This window comes from Chlamydotis macqueenii, chromosome 5 (assembly GCF_036417535.1).
Source record: "Chlamydotis macqueenii isolate bChlMac1 chromosome 5, bChlMac1.mat, whole genome shotgun sequence".
Taxonomy (NCBI): Eukaryota; Metazoa; Chordata; class Aves; order Otidiformes; family Otididae; genus Chlamydotis; species Chlamydotis macqueenii.
Window position 1 is genome coordinate 27,362,886 of NC_141560.1, and position 14,631 is coordinate 27,377,516.

At 38.8% G+C, this 14,631-nt stretch overlaps 1 protein-coding gene across 1 annotated transcript in view; it reads right to left on the minus strand.

Moving 5' to 3' along the window:
- The window catches only part of MIPOL1 (mirror-image polydactyly 1), a 198,703-nt gene that overhangs the window by 20,616 nt on the left and 163,456 nt on the right, over positions 1-14,631 (minus strand). Inside the window, exon 11 of the mRNA XM_086748888.1 lies at positions 3,840-4,070. Within this exon, the coding sequence (XP_086605014.1) occupies positions 3,840-4,070 (231 nt within the window). The remainder of the gene's footprint in view (positions 1-3,839; positions 4,071-14,631) is intronic.

Consider the following 14,631-nt stretch of genomic DNA (forward strand, 5'->3'; position numbering starts at 1 on the left):
ACTGAAGTATTTTATCCAAATCTGTAAAGCTCCTGTCTTCCTCCTTAAAAGAAAAAAAAACCAAACAAATAAAAAGAAAAGGTGTCTTTAATAAACAATTTTGGACAAATGAAGTACGAATTTCTGTTTTACATCACTTTTACATTTGTTTTGTTCATAGTAAGAACTACCTCGACAAAGTGCACAAGCAGTGTACTTCTCACCATTTATGTTTATTTTCATACCTATATATTTTAGCATTGCACCATTATTTTGTGGATTCCTGTTTACTTTTAGAGGATTACATAGAAATTCTACATGCGCACCCTCCACTGCCACCTTACACAACTATGTGAGTGTGCAAGTGTGACAGTGCTTGCACGCAGAGTGCTACACTTTCCTGAGCTAGAGTCATTACATTATGAGAAAAATTAGAAGCCTTCAATAAACAAATTGCATTAGAATTCACTCCAGCTGCAAGTGTTGCAGAAAAATAGAACATTTCTTGGAAAAAAAGCCATCAAAAGTGGCCTCAGCTTTTACTGATAACTGGCCAATACTGATTTGGTATTACATTATAACCTCCTCTGATTTCATGGACATCAGTAGCCACTCCTCAATTTCAGAGGTTCCAGCAGGAAGGACATGTTAAAATGTTTTGCTTCCTCTGCTGGCAGAGACATTAATTAATTCACAGGCTTTTCCAGCCACCTTCTCCAGGTCATCCCCATTTCACTCCTGGGGCTGCACCAGCTGGCTCCTGGCTTCTCTGGCAGGACAAACTTGCAGGGGGTCTGTGGCGCTGCACCAACACTCCTGGTGAATTCTGCATCGCTGTCTTACTTCTTTGTTTGTAACCAGGAATTAGAAACATTAATTAAATACTGGAAATTATAGTCATAGCCATTCTACAGAGCATAGGCTAAAAATATTTAGCATCCCACAGATTGTCGTAATTACCTATTGAATAAAAATGTCCAGGTTATGTGTGTGCATACATGTATTTATCTACATACACCACACACTTAAAATGTGTATTTGCTCTATGAACTAGAACAGTGCTCTCTTAGAAGTCTAATGTGTATCCTGTTAGTATTTCAAAATAAAAAAGATTCAAACAAATGCTGCTAAATCTGTGTGGTCACTCTCTGAGCATCAACATTTTCTGTTTCACACCACCACTCCTGCTAGGATGGTGAATCATCTCCACAGGCAAGAGCACACAGTCACAATTTACATCTCACGCTGTAGTGAGCCTGCGTGAGATTTCACCCTACTTCAGTATAAACAGAATTTTACTGTATCCAAGTTCACTACAAGCAGATTCCAATATATCTCCCTTCTGGTTCACAGCTGCTGTTTCATGTGGGATAGGATCCAGACATTTTTTAGATGCTTTATGTCCTGACAGAAAACACAGGACCACTACTCTGCCATGGATCTCACATTTAGAAAGCAACAATTGCAGGTAGGTACAGAAATGGCTGACACGATGGCAATGCCTTGGTGAAATTACATCTCTGTTTCAAGCTCTGCATATGATGATGAATGCAAACACTGAAGTTTGTAAGAATATTAAAAAATTCTTTAGTGTTACCAGAGAAAAGGTTAGCAAAGGCATAGTGAACTAGTAAATAATGCAGTACAAAGACAGAAAGTACATATTTTTTCAACATTATTTTATTTATTCTAATTATGTTTTTTCTTAATGAAGCTCATAATTATTTTCCTCTTCTGATTTTTAACTGTTGCTGCACTATTCAGACATTTTACTAAATAATACAGAGAAACTACTTTACATAGCTGCTAAAAATCTTTCCCTCATATGTCAGAATCCAATTTTACTTGGACATTTAAAAGAAGTCAAGAAAACATATGGTTTAGAGCCCTATTTAGGCTACGAATTGTAGTGCCTCATCTTACGTTACAATAAGTATCCTCCTAAGACAATGCTAATTAATACTACTGTAATTAATACCAACAAGCCTTTCCATTGACAGGTTTATATATTGTCAGTTCCTTTTTGAAATGTAGAACATCCTACATCTTCGAAGGAAAAAGCTAAGCTAACAAATGAGCTCCTGCCTAATTGCCAAACACTGATTTGTATGAAGCGGTTGAGGTTACAAAGAAATTGGGAATTCTCAGCCCGGTTTCCCTGCTGATGAGTACGAACTGTCTGTGTAGCTCTCCCAGAGGTGTCAGAGGAATCTCTATAGTGTCACACAAGGGTTCTTAGCTCAAAGTAAACACACTTTCCACAAACTCAGCTGCTTAATCTGTTTGCAGGTTGAATTATAAGATGGGGGTGGATGACTCCGGGTGCTGGGAAGACGCACAGAGCATTTCCACAGTTTCATGGTAAAAAGGGCATGCTATTGTCATCAAAAGACTTCACCCAATTGTTTAATTTTGCTATAGGCTCAGTGGTCTGATCTTAGCAATAATGAAAAATAACCTGACCAAAATTTTCCCAAGTAGCTGAGCATGTTAAATTGTGTAAATTCTTTTCACTATAGCAGTGCACCATCATCACTTTAATTCAGCTTGTGGCTGCACTCCTGCTCCAGCCACCCTGGTGACATGGGATTAAAGAAAACTGTTTGACTCAAAAAAAAAACCCAAACAAAAAACAACCTTCACTTAAATTCCTAAAGTTAGTAAGTGTTTATAAATAAAGTGAAATGAAATAACAGCTTTAAACACTGTACAGAAAGGTTTAGCCAATATTCTCTTTAACGTGCTATAATTATTTTTTGTGGGTTTATTTTTATCATGCATGAAACTGTTGAAGTTTCAAATATATCTAAGTGTTCAGAATAAATATTTGTATGACTTCAAAATAACCACCGAGGTTTTAAAGAGATAACAGAAAATACGTATTTTCATATATATATCTCCATCCTAACATTTTATGTAGTTACAAATAAATAAAAATTGTAATTTTAATTTTTTTTTTTTAATAAGAGAACTCAGCCTGTATTTTTTTAAAGTAGGATGAACTCGTGATACATCCTCGCAATATATTTATTACGAGCAAATTTCTAGCTACTCTGGAAATATGCTACAGACATTAATGTTGAAGACAAATATGGACTGACATGAAAATTTGCATCAGTTCAGCACTGACCAGCTTGGAAGGGTGTGAGAGGGGTGTTTTGCAGTTGATGAATGTAATGCAGAGATGAGAAGTGCCAGACTGTGAAGAGGCTCTGCCTACACGTTTGCCTGTGTCCCAGTGATCAGACTTTCAAAGGCTTATGCGCTAATAACAATTACTACAATAAGAGCTTCAGTAGAGATGAACTTCAGATTTTGAAGTTCAGTAACCTTTTAACACAGAGTCTTACGATGGGAAAGAGAATACAACCCCTGTTCACCGATCGAGAGACTTCCTGTTGGTTTCAGTGAGATTTTGAAGCCACCCCTAAAGAATCCCATCAGCACTTACCGTGGCATGAAACCTGCCAGATGCATAACAGACCAAAAATGAGAACTTCAATATCGTATCATGCAATTATAATGGCAAATACTCTGTTGCCATAGGATTGCCATGGGGTAAAAAGACTGTGAAAACCATTCATATGAGATGGAAAGACTATCTCTGTGCCTTGCACATGCAGAAAGCAGTTTCCTTAAAAGAAATGACAGACACACTGACTTGCATAGTATTATAAAACTGTTAAAATGATCAGCTTCACAACTAAGTAATGAGCTGAACGGTCAGCAAAGAAGGAATCATTTTAAAGGAGCTTTTCTGAGTACCACTACACATTCAGTTATAGACAAAATACCAGAAGAAATGATGTTTTGTTTGGTTTTCAACCGCAATTTTTCTTGAAAGAATGGAAGCGACTTACTTCTGAACTTTTTCATTGGCCTCCTGTGAAGCCTCCAAGGCTTTCTGGAGTTTCAGCTCTGTGTCCTTTTGCTCTGACCGAGCTTGCTGCAGCTGAGCTGCCAGATCTTCAATCTGGCGATAGGTAAGGGTCACAACATCCTCCCTGCCTTGCAGTCCACCTTCAGAAGTACTGAAAGTACAGCTAAGCTGGTCCTTCAGACTCATTCTTTCAGACAAAGATTTGTATAAGCTGGGAAAACAAAATCACACATGTTATTAAGTTTCAGTCTAAGGCTGAGCTGCAAGAATACTACACTCAATTTAACTAATATTTTTAATATTATCATATATGGATCCACATGCACTAATACCAAAACAAGTTCTATTTCAAATGTGACAGAGAATAAAAGCATCTAATTTCCACAAGGCTCTTCTAGAAGCATGTAACAGCTATCAGAATTCTAAAAAGTCAAAAATCTATGCAGCAAAAACATAAAAGGTAGTATTTTTCAGCTGTAGCATCTTCCTGATCATCTTTGAGCTGCAGCAAAAAGTTGTTAGTGTGATTTACATGAAGTTGAATTAATCACTGTAAGTTACTGAGGCATTATTAATTCCTGTTACACAGGACTCTCTCTTTTAGCAAGCAGACTCACCAACTACTGGGGGTTTATTTGCAGAATTGCAGATGTGTCAATACAATGAAAGGAATAAAAATGCTACAATGCAAAATTTAAAATATTAAATCATCAGAATTACTTAGAGATACGGATAATTTGCACACGCTAACCAATTTTAAAGGTCTTCAGTCAACATTTTTGTGAGAGGGACTTAAAATGTTTCTTGATGCTACTTTAAATAAGCTAGTAACACGTGTACTAGAATATACTGTGTCTTAAATAGCCTGCCTGTAGTAGATAGAGATAGTTTATGTGCCAGCATCTGAGCATTATCACAGGACACTTTGATATCTATAGCGTCCCCCCTCATAACTTCTTGCAAAGTCCTTTTCAATCCACTGTTTTGGCTTCAGTTGACCAAAAAGCAGACATATTTACCATCTGTTTCACACTGAAGTGCCACAGGTGCATATTCGACACATGCAGTTATATACACAATTTTGAGGCATATTCATGGAGATACCAAATAATAAGGCACAAAAAATACCCTTCCATTGTACAAACCAGAATACAGTACTATATGCTTTGTACTCGTGTGCCAGAAAGTTCTGGACAAATCAAAAGGAGATTAGAAATTAAAAATGAAATTGAGTGGGGTCTTAAGGCAATAGATTTATGAAGCTCAAAGAACTAAATATGCCTGGATCAGCTAACAATAGCTATGGAAAACAGGCAAAAAGGATATTAGGCAGATAGGTTACCTACAAATAAAGAGAAGAAATTGAAACAAGGAGAATAAAGAAGATTGTGGGTCATGAAACCTGTTGACTATGGAATTATTTCCCAAGGAATCAGTAGGTAGCCAGTGCCTGAGTTATAAAGGTGCAATGGTAGAAATCACATTAATAGCTGATTGCTACTTGCACCAGCAAGTTCTCCATGGAATTAGCAATGATCGCTTCCCATCACTTCATAGCCACAATTTATGGGTGAATTTTACACCAGTGGAAAACAACACTGGTAGTAGAAGAAATTAATGGAAGACATTCACGACAAAAGTGATGGCAACAGGATATTATAAAGAGCAGTGTTTTTAGATAAATAATTGAAGTAATTTCAAAACAGCTTCATGAATATCAAAAGCTGTATAGATGTTGTATTGTTGCTGTATTGATGACTATGACTTGAGATCATCCCTCTGACTGATGACCATGCAAATATCAAACATTATTTCAGTGTAGATTTCTAGTAGCAGTGCAGACTGACTACAATACTCAAGACAGTCTACATGACAGCTGCTAGTATGCTACAGCATATTTTCTTCCTTTCCAGTTTACTAAGGTGTTTGTATGGAAAATATCCTTCATTCCGTCAGTCCATAGAGGAAAATCATATACAAGCTAAAATATAATATATGTGGACAAGCAAAATGTGTATGAACTAATAGAAATCCAGAAGCTAAAAGGTCAGAGCGTTGATATGTTATTACATCTACTACCTGCAGTTGTCTGAAAATAATGTGAGGAAACTTTTCAATTAAATGAAGACATATTGAAAATATAAATATTTATAAAGGGACATTAAAATCCCTAGAATAGACTCATTAAAAATAAAATTACTTCAACAGTTGCACATAAAATTTACTGACTGAAGTTCCACTATGCTTAGCATACAAAGGTATGCTAATAATGTTGAAAACAGGTTACTGAAATACCACTGCTGCCCACTTCTTAAACACCTGGCACAAGATTAAAAGAAAAAAAAAGCTGAGAAGCTAAACTGTTCAGTGAACATATGGGTCCCTGATTAAAAAAAACAAACAAACAAACAACAAGCCTAAATATTCTAACTTGTTCATGCCAGGCAGAGTTTTTTTTTTTTTCCAGAACATATGAAAAATATAGTAATTTATTTAGATTCTAAAATACCAGCTCCGTGTGGCTCCAACTGGGTTCCTTCTGAAAGACTGGCCATGAACAACACAGTATGCAATACACTGCTACATGTTTTAACTCATACTGATTGCATCTGAGTGATCAATAGATTCTGACATGTATGTATTTTGTAGCCAGTATGATTCCTCCAGATAAAGGCACTGTGGTCAATAGATGTTAACTTTTTTTTTTTCTCAAAAGCATGCAATTGCCAAGTTTCCATCAATATGTGCTTTGCTAAAATACTTTTATTTAGTCCTTATGATACTTACTAATTTTAAATTCCTTCATCAATGTCCCAAAGATTATTTCTTCAAAAATTAATGGGAGTTCAGAGCCTGAAGAATGGGTCACAGAAGCATTCAAATAGTTCCTTGATTTAAGTAATTCACATGTTCTTTATAGCAAGCCTTTTGGTTTACTGTGGCAGTAAGGGCCTAACCTTTTCTTGCTCCAGTTTGGGTCTAAGAACTTCAAAGGCCCACCTTAATTGTGTTCGAGCAGAAAAAAAAGTGAAATGCGATGTGACTTATGCAGCTCCTGCAGATAGCAAGAGGTTTCCTCAGCCCCCAAAGCCAGAGCAGCTTCAAGCCTGCTAAAAAATTTCACCAGTTGTAACTGCTCCCAGAGGGACTTGACTTTGGCTGAAAATCAACTGTATGAAGTGCTGCTCTTATAACACTTCTCTCCTTGCCAGGCATACTTTTGCTGCAAGGTGGGAAATTATTTTCCACCTGAAGCAATTACTGAACAACATAGAGAAACTTTCCACCTAAAGGAGGGAAAAAAAACCCCAGCAAAAAACAAACATTCCCTATCCGTCCCCTCCCTCCTCCTCCACCTCAGTGATAAACATATCCAATGTTCCCAAAGGCATGCAGGTCTGACCTTGGTTTTCACCACAAATGTTTCTGACACTCGAGGTCTGGAGACCTCTCAGACTTCTCAGACCTCAGCCTTCACTCAGGATGGCTTTGAAGAGAGTCCCTTCACACCACTGAGTGCACTCAAGGGCCAGGCAGCACTGATATCTTGAGAATACCACCTCAAAGGTGCTCTTAGGAAACACTGCAAGGAGACAATATTAAAAAAAAGCCCATAAGACCTAGAAGGACTTTGATATTTTGCTGTAAAGCAGAGGACATAAACCGGTCAAGTTTGCATTACATGTGAGTCAGGAGCCTGACAGCTGGTAGACTGGTAACTAGATGGCATTGCCCTACCATAGACAAATATTTTACTAGCCTTTCTTCCTCTACAATTATCTGAGTTAAGAGGATGATGTTTTCTCTTCAGTACAATCACCTAAACATCTCTCACTAATTTAACAAAAGGCAGCAGCTGTGTTAGACTCTGTGGAGCCCAGGCCACAGACCATGTTACAACAATAGTGCGCATTGCACATGATGCAGGGTATGTTCTTTGCACTGTCACAGTCAATCACTGTCGCTGCCTCGTGTGTGGTGTACCCATGCACCCTTAGTCTAGGATGAGCTCAGATGTCCTCCTTTTGTATTCTCTCATCAAACCCAAGGATAAGCACTTGTTGAACAGAGCCCACTACTGATTTTCTTCTCTGTGGTGGTTGGCGATATAACTTCAGGATTTTACAGGATAACATGTCAACAGATTAGTGCTGATCATGCATGACCATACCATTCAAACTCAATTAAATGTGAATACGGAACAATAGTGCACAGCAGGCTGAGTTTCAGCCTTCTCTTCTGGAATGATCTAGAGAAACCTGCAACTTGTACAAGGGTCCAAACATTCTGGAGGCTAGATCATTCAAGTATAGACTCATTATCTACAGTGCAAACTCGAACTGACTATCATCCATCTTAGAACTTCAGTTTCTCAACAAATACAAATTAAAGGTCACTAGCAAAGACACTTTTCCTTCTTGGGCCTCAGTCTCCTCATCTTTAAAAAAAAGTGATCACAGTAGCTACTTTTGCAAGGTGCTCTGAGCATCACTACTGAAAAGAGACCTGTCACAGTTGAAAGACCTAAGTTAGATGCAGCACAGTTTGAATTCAGGACAAAACTAAACCCAGACGGTCTTCTGATGACTCCAAGCAGCAAACACTCTCTTTTGGGTTGCATTTTCACTCTTCAGGACCACTACAGTACCCACACTGTTCTGTGACTAGCCTGGGAGAGGTAGTAAAGACATGGGGCATGAAATTTAAACATCTGAGCCTTTCTTGAAGTTGAAGGACTGCTGAGACATGCTCTCAACAAAAAATAATTGGAGCCTGTACCTCCATTACAAACTCTTCATTTACAGAGCTGCACAGTAATCAAATGTCACCAGTTCACTTCAAGCAGCCACTGGGTAAATTGCTTAGATAGCACAGCCTCACATAACAGCAATATGGACGTGACATCCAGCACTACCTACCATTCCTCGCATTCGCCACACCAGCAAATGGTCCAGGACCCTCACAAAAATAGTTTCTGGATGAATTATGTTTGGTTGAAACAAGACAAAACATATATGACACTGATGAGCAGAAGGAAGCATTTTGGAGGTTTTTGCAGTTGTGGTACTATCCTTTTCAGCTAGATCTGCAGACCCACTGTTCATAGCTTGTGGCTAAGAAATGCAGCTGAATTTCCTGAGTACAGGATGCACCTTGAGCTGGGTTCTCTGTTATCTCTAATTGATTAATTAGAGTCTGGAAGACAATAACTTAGCATTAGCTTTTTTTCATATATAGAGCAACTCTCAGATATAGTCTGTCTGAGTTTATAGCAGAGACTATTGTAGACTTTATGCTTTCATCCTGAATATTACTTGATACATGTTAACATTAATTATGCATCTTCATAGTTCCACAATGTACAAGTGTTAATTGCAAGATGACGTTCATCAGCTTTCAAATCTCTTCCACAAATTAGAGGACAGTGTTTTCAGTACAACAGAAACTATTGTGGATACTCTTCACATGTTATTCCTAGAACCAAGCTTGCCATAAAATGTTCCTGTCATGTTTTGCCAGGGAATTGGCTGTATTAGCATATATTAGCCTAAGCATTCACAGGGCGCAACTATCCAGCCCTGAAGGCTTGCTCCTAACTAAGAAAAAATAAACTGAAATTTTAAAAATAACCTTATTTTGTACAATGTTTACTTTATCATACTAGAAGTTACAAGAAAGAATTTAGCTATCTTGTATCTGCCCTTTATTGCCAATTCATATGCTTTGGCCATTCTTAAATATTTGCCAATGACTTTAGTTAACAAAATAACTTTAACTTATTATTTGTAATACTGTAGTTATTCCCTACAGTAATAGATTGTTTAGGTAACACTGCAAATACAGAGGGAACCTTATCTATTAATCGAAGGCAGAACTGGCATCAAGTCATCAAAAGTGACCTCAGTATTTGAATATAAAGGATGTTTAAGATGGTGCCAGCAACTCCACATTTCACCATGTATCACAAACCCCCAGCCACCTTCCCTGGGAAGCGTGAGCATCACAGCTGAGGGAGAGCAGATCCCGACTCAGCTCTGCAGCAGGCAGGGAGAAGGAGCACAGTCGGCTCAAAGACAAGAGGTATTTTCACCTTCCCAGTCCTCCGGCTGAACTGGCAGCCCCTGCGCCTCTCTGCTGGCGGCCACTGGGTTGACATGGATCACTGAAGGGGTGTGTACGTGAGTGGTGCAGAGCCAGCGACCCTGGCTTTGGGCCAGCGGGGAAATTGCCTATGTCAGGGATTTGCAGAAACAAACTTGCTGGGAAAGAGACGGAGAATCTTGTCCTAAAGGTCGTAGCAGTTTATTTTTTATACTTTGAGTATGTTTTTTGACAACATCACTTTTAAGAACAGGGCACCTTTTTCCCCAAAGCTAAACTTAATTAAGAAAGCAGTGACTCTGGTTGTGCACTAAAATAATAGAGCTGCTGGTACACCAACTAAAACAGGTAGAAAATACATGCAGTTTGTCTTAGTTTTTTTCCTTTTTCTGACGATCCTTGCCAAAAGCTTAATTCTGAACACTGTCTCTTACACGGAAACCAGGGTATTATGGCATAGATGAACACCAGGCCTTTCAGGATCAGCTCCTACAGCTCCACATGCCTACCTACCAACCTGGTCTCGACTGCAACCCCTTCAGCTCCCACGGACTTGACAGTACACAGCAAATCGCTGGTTGGAATCTTTACTCTCCAAAATGCCCATCATGGAAATCTGTCCTGATGACAAAGAATGTGCACATTCAAGGGTCAGGCATTTCTGCTAGGAGCCTTAAATGACATCTCCTATCACCGTTGTTTGAATTTAGATGTGCCTGCATAACTAAGAAAATCTAATAGAGATTTCTTTGTTGGAAATTATGCATTAAGTTAAGGCTAATTTGGTTTGTGCCTTTAGTTTCCTTTGCAGCTTCTCTCTGGTAAGGATGATGGCTTCTGACTTTTTACGTCAGTGACCTACACACAGACAATTTTATTTGAAATTAAAAGAAATCCTTCTGCAAAAAGTAGTAATACTAGTGAATCACTTCTTGTAGATAAACTACAACAATTCAGCTGAAACAAATAAGAATCCTGACCCTGAAAATGGAAACAGTCAGTGAAGCGCCCACTCAGTGCAAAGGTGTACTTCATCTATACATCCTTATACACATCTATCTAGAACAAATCTGATGGTACTGATACATATCATAATGCAGGCATCAGAATCACCTGAAAACAAGCTCAATGTAATCACTATGTGCTGTTGACTTTTATTTTTGTCTCCAGGGAATAGTGTTTACTTTGCTTTAAAATTTATATGAGTCATTTTGTTATGTGCTTTTTTTTAATTAGACTGAAGGAAACAGTCATTTGAGAAAGAGAGCGGAAATCAATTCTGATTCGATACTGATAGCTACTGTGCGATGTAAACTGTGTGTTCTTTCTAATTAAATGTCAACATGTGCAGTTCTAAAGTCCAGCAGTGATGACAACAACTACTAGAAAGGATTGCTTAAGCCCTGGTCAACTGATTCTTGTGAACCTTTTGTTCATACCGTAGGTGAGCTTGTGCAATCTGTTGCAGGGTGAACGCCAGTTGTAACTGACTTTATTTTAGGTCATCTTCAGAGAAAAGACTTGACAAGAATGTGGAGCGCTCTGTAATACCTCCAGTTACCCATTAACTATGTCCTTCTGATAGCTAATCAATAGCATTGCATGGAGCCAAACACACTGCACTGAACTGCCCCTCTTCCAAAGCCAAGTCTTGGTAAATATTTAATGGCAGTAAAGGTGTTTTGACTGTTATCAATCTGATATGTTAAAGAACTCTTGAAAGAAACTTTATCTTGCTTCTCTCTGCATAAATAATTTCTTCAGTTACAATTTGAGTCTTATGCAAAAGCACTTAATTTAATGATCTAATGCTTTTAAATCAAGGCTCTGAACAGAGAAAATGTAGTTTCGATCCACATGTCACAAAATAAAGAAAAATCAAAGCTTATTTCCTTGATAAAATGCCAACTAGAAATATACATCAAGGAGCCCAGCCCTTTACACTGTACTAGTAAATACTGCACCAGACTTGCTCAAAACCTGTTATACAAGTGCACATTTGAGGTTTTCTTACAAGGCTTCAGTTTCTGTAAAATTCTTAGCTCTCACTCACATCAAGATGGTGTAGGATTTTTAGCTTCTTTTCACCAGGGAAAGAAACAACTCTAAAATAGTTATACTAAGATCCAGAGACTTTTTGTTCCCATGCAGTGAATATTCCCATCGTCAAGTGAGTGCATTCTCATCTAATGAGTTCTACTAAATGTTTTTCCATTTTCTATTTTTCTGTGTAAAGCAGCTTGTCTAGATGACTAAACAAAGACACAATTTTATCCTGATCTTTTAACATCTAGCCTACCTCTGCTACAGCAGATCAGGTAGGATCTGAATGTCTCCTTAGAGACTTTGGCTTATTCCATGCCTCTGTGCTGATGTGATGGGATGGAGGACAGAGGAGTCTCCTGACCTCCTCCCCCAGCACAGTATTCCAGCCTTCTCTGCATGATCCAACTTCAGTATGAGCCTAAGTATTTTGAAGAAACAGATTCAGCAGTGGATCCAAGCTTTTTCTTGGAAAATAATCTGGGAATAAAACATCGATAGCGTTTCAGTTTCCAAAATGTGAATAACGAGAAATGTTTTCCCAGAAGTATAAGCTTATTTTTTTGCCTAGTGTTTAAATGGCTTCTTTAGTGCTCTCAATGCCATTCAACAGATTTAAAAAAAAAAAGATCACAGGAATAATTCCTAGACACTGGCATAGATAAACTGAACAGCCTAGAGTTTTCAAATCACTAGTAATTAGCTTTGATGAAAACAGTATTAATTAAAATCAGAAAGGCATATAAATCAATCAAGCAGTAAAGTGCATGGCACCACTCAGGAATGATTGGCTGAAGAAAGCCTGTTACTAATAACCTCAGAAAATATCTTGTACTTAATACAATGTTATCTTTATAAATCGGACCTGATCGTGAATTTTATGGCTGTCCTGATTTGCTATTGTGATCACTTGGCTTAACTCCCCCACTGAACCAGAAATGCAAGAGACAAAGTTGTTTTGGACCCAGGGCTGGAAACCAGCCCTGCCTTCCAGCATGGCCAGGAACATCCAGCTGAGTAGATGGAAGAGAAGAGTCTCTCCAGGAGAAAGCAATTAAAAGAAATACAAGGAATGGAAACGTGTTTCAAAGATGGAATAACCAAATACATACGGAATTTGAGAGAGGGATGATCTCATGGATGAGCTGAGTGGCCCTAAAGCTAGAAACCCTCCACGTGGCTGACCTGGAAAGGGGATTGACATGGGGCTCTGCCCTCTTGTCATTCCTTTCTTGCTGAATGATTCAGGTACTTAAAATTCTTCAAATGCCTTTAAAAAAAATTAAAATACATTGTTTTTTAAAATTTGAGGAAAATAAAACAGAGTATTTGAACTGTTTTGTCTGATTTTTCTCAAAGGTGTTACTGAAAAGTATTAAGCAACTCTGAGCAAAGGCAAACAAGGTATCCTGTGCTCCAGCACACATCCAGTTGTGGTCACCAATGTGCCAGGAAGTGAGGTACACCCATGAACTCTAGGTGAGTGTGCCAGGCACACGGTTTCCCTGCTTTCCCGGTACTGTGGACGGCAACACGTGCCAGTTGGAAATGGCAGCTGAGTCACTAGGAGGACTGCATGTGCTGCAGTCTGAAAACCTTCCTCCAGACTGGTACAGATGCCCGTAGCGTCTATAACGTCTAGTTTAAATCATGGCTTCTCCTGTACAAAAACGCAGTCGGTTTGGGGATTGCTATGCAGATATACACTGAGCAAGTGACCTCCTGAAAGCCATGTAAATGACACAATGGCAACATATTGCTACTCACTAAGCCATGTCTTGCCTAGCTGCTGCTGCCAAACCCTTATTCATATAAATCATACAGCTCCTTGGACAGTTAAGCGCTATGAAACAAGGCAGTTAAAATGATGGCTTAAATGATAAAGGGAACGCCTGGGAAATTTAATACAGGGGAAGTCTGCTTCCCTATTGTACCAGTGCTTACTGAAGCAACTGGGCAGACTTGTCTGGGCCATTCTTAACGCAAAACAAGGACACATGCTGGGGGAATGATTTAGTGGATTGGGGATCAGAGCTTTGTCTTGAATTCCCTCTTCTATTTCACGTCTTCTGTGTGGTACTGAGCAAGTCACAACATGCAAACCTCAGCTTGCCATGCTGAAACTGGAAGTAAAGTGCCTTTCCCTCGCTTTTTGTCTTCCTTAAATTCTAAGCTTTGAGTGCCTAGGATTGCTTCTTATTACCTACGTGTATTGCATCTACTAACCTGAGGCCCTGATCTTGGTTCTCAGTGCAAATTATTATTCACTGGGAGATACAAAAGAGTGAATTAACAGTATGTGTATGTTGGCCCTGCCTATAAGCCTGGTTAACCTCAGCAGACAGATTCAGGTTTGAAATCTTTATGGAAAAAACACAATAGTTTCTCACAAGGAGGCAGTTTGCTCCTCACCACTGGATGTTCAGCCACCATTGCCATCATGGGGTGCAGGCAGCAACAGCAGCCTCCCATGCTTTGTTGAGCTGCTGTGAGCCTGGGATTCTTGTTACCTGAGAAGATGTCTGTGGCTTTCTCCCAGACAAAAGGGGCCATCAGCTGTATGTGGCCTACAGACTAGGAGCCGAATCGCACAACTTACATACCTTTAGAGAAGGGAGAGATCAGAC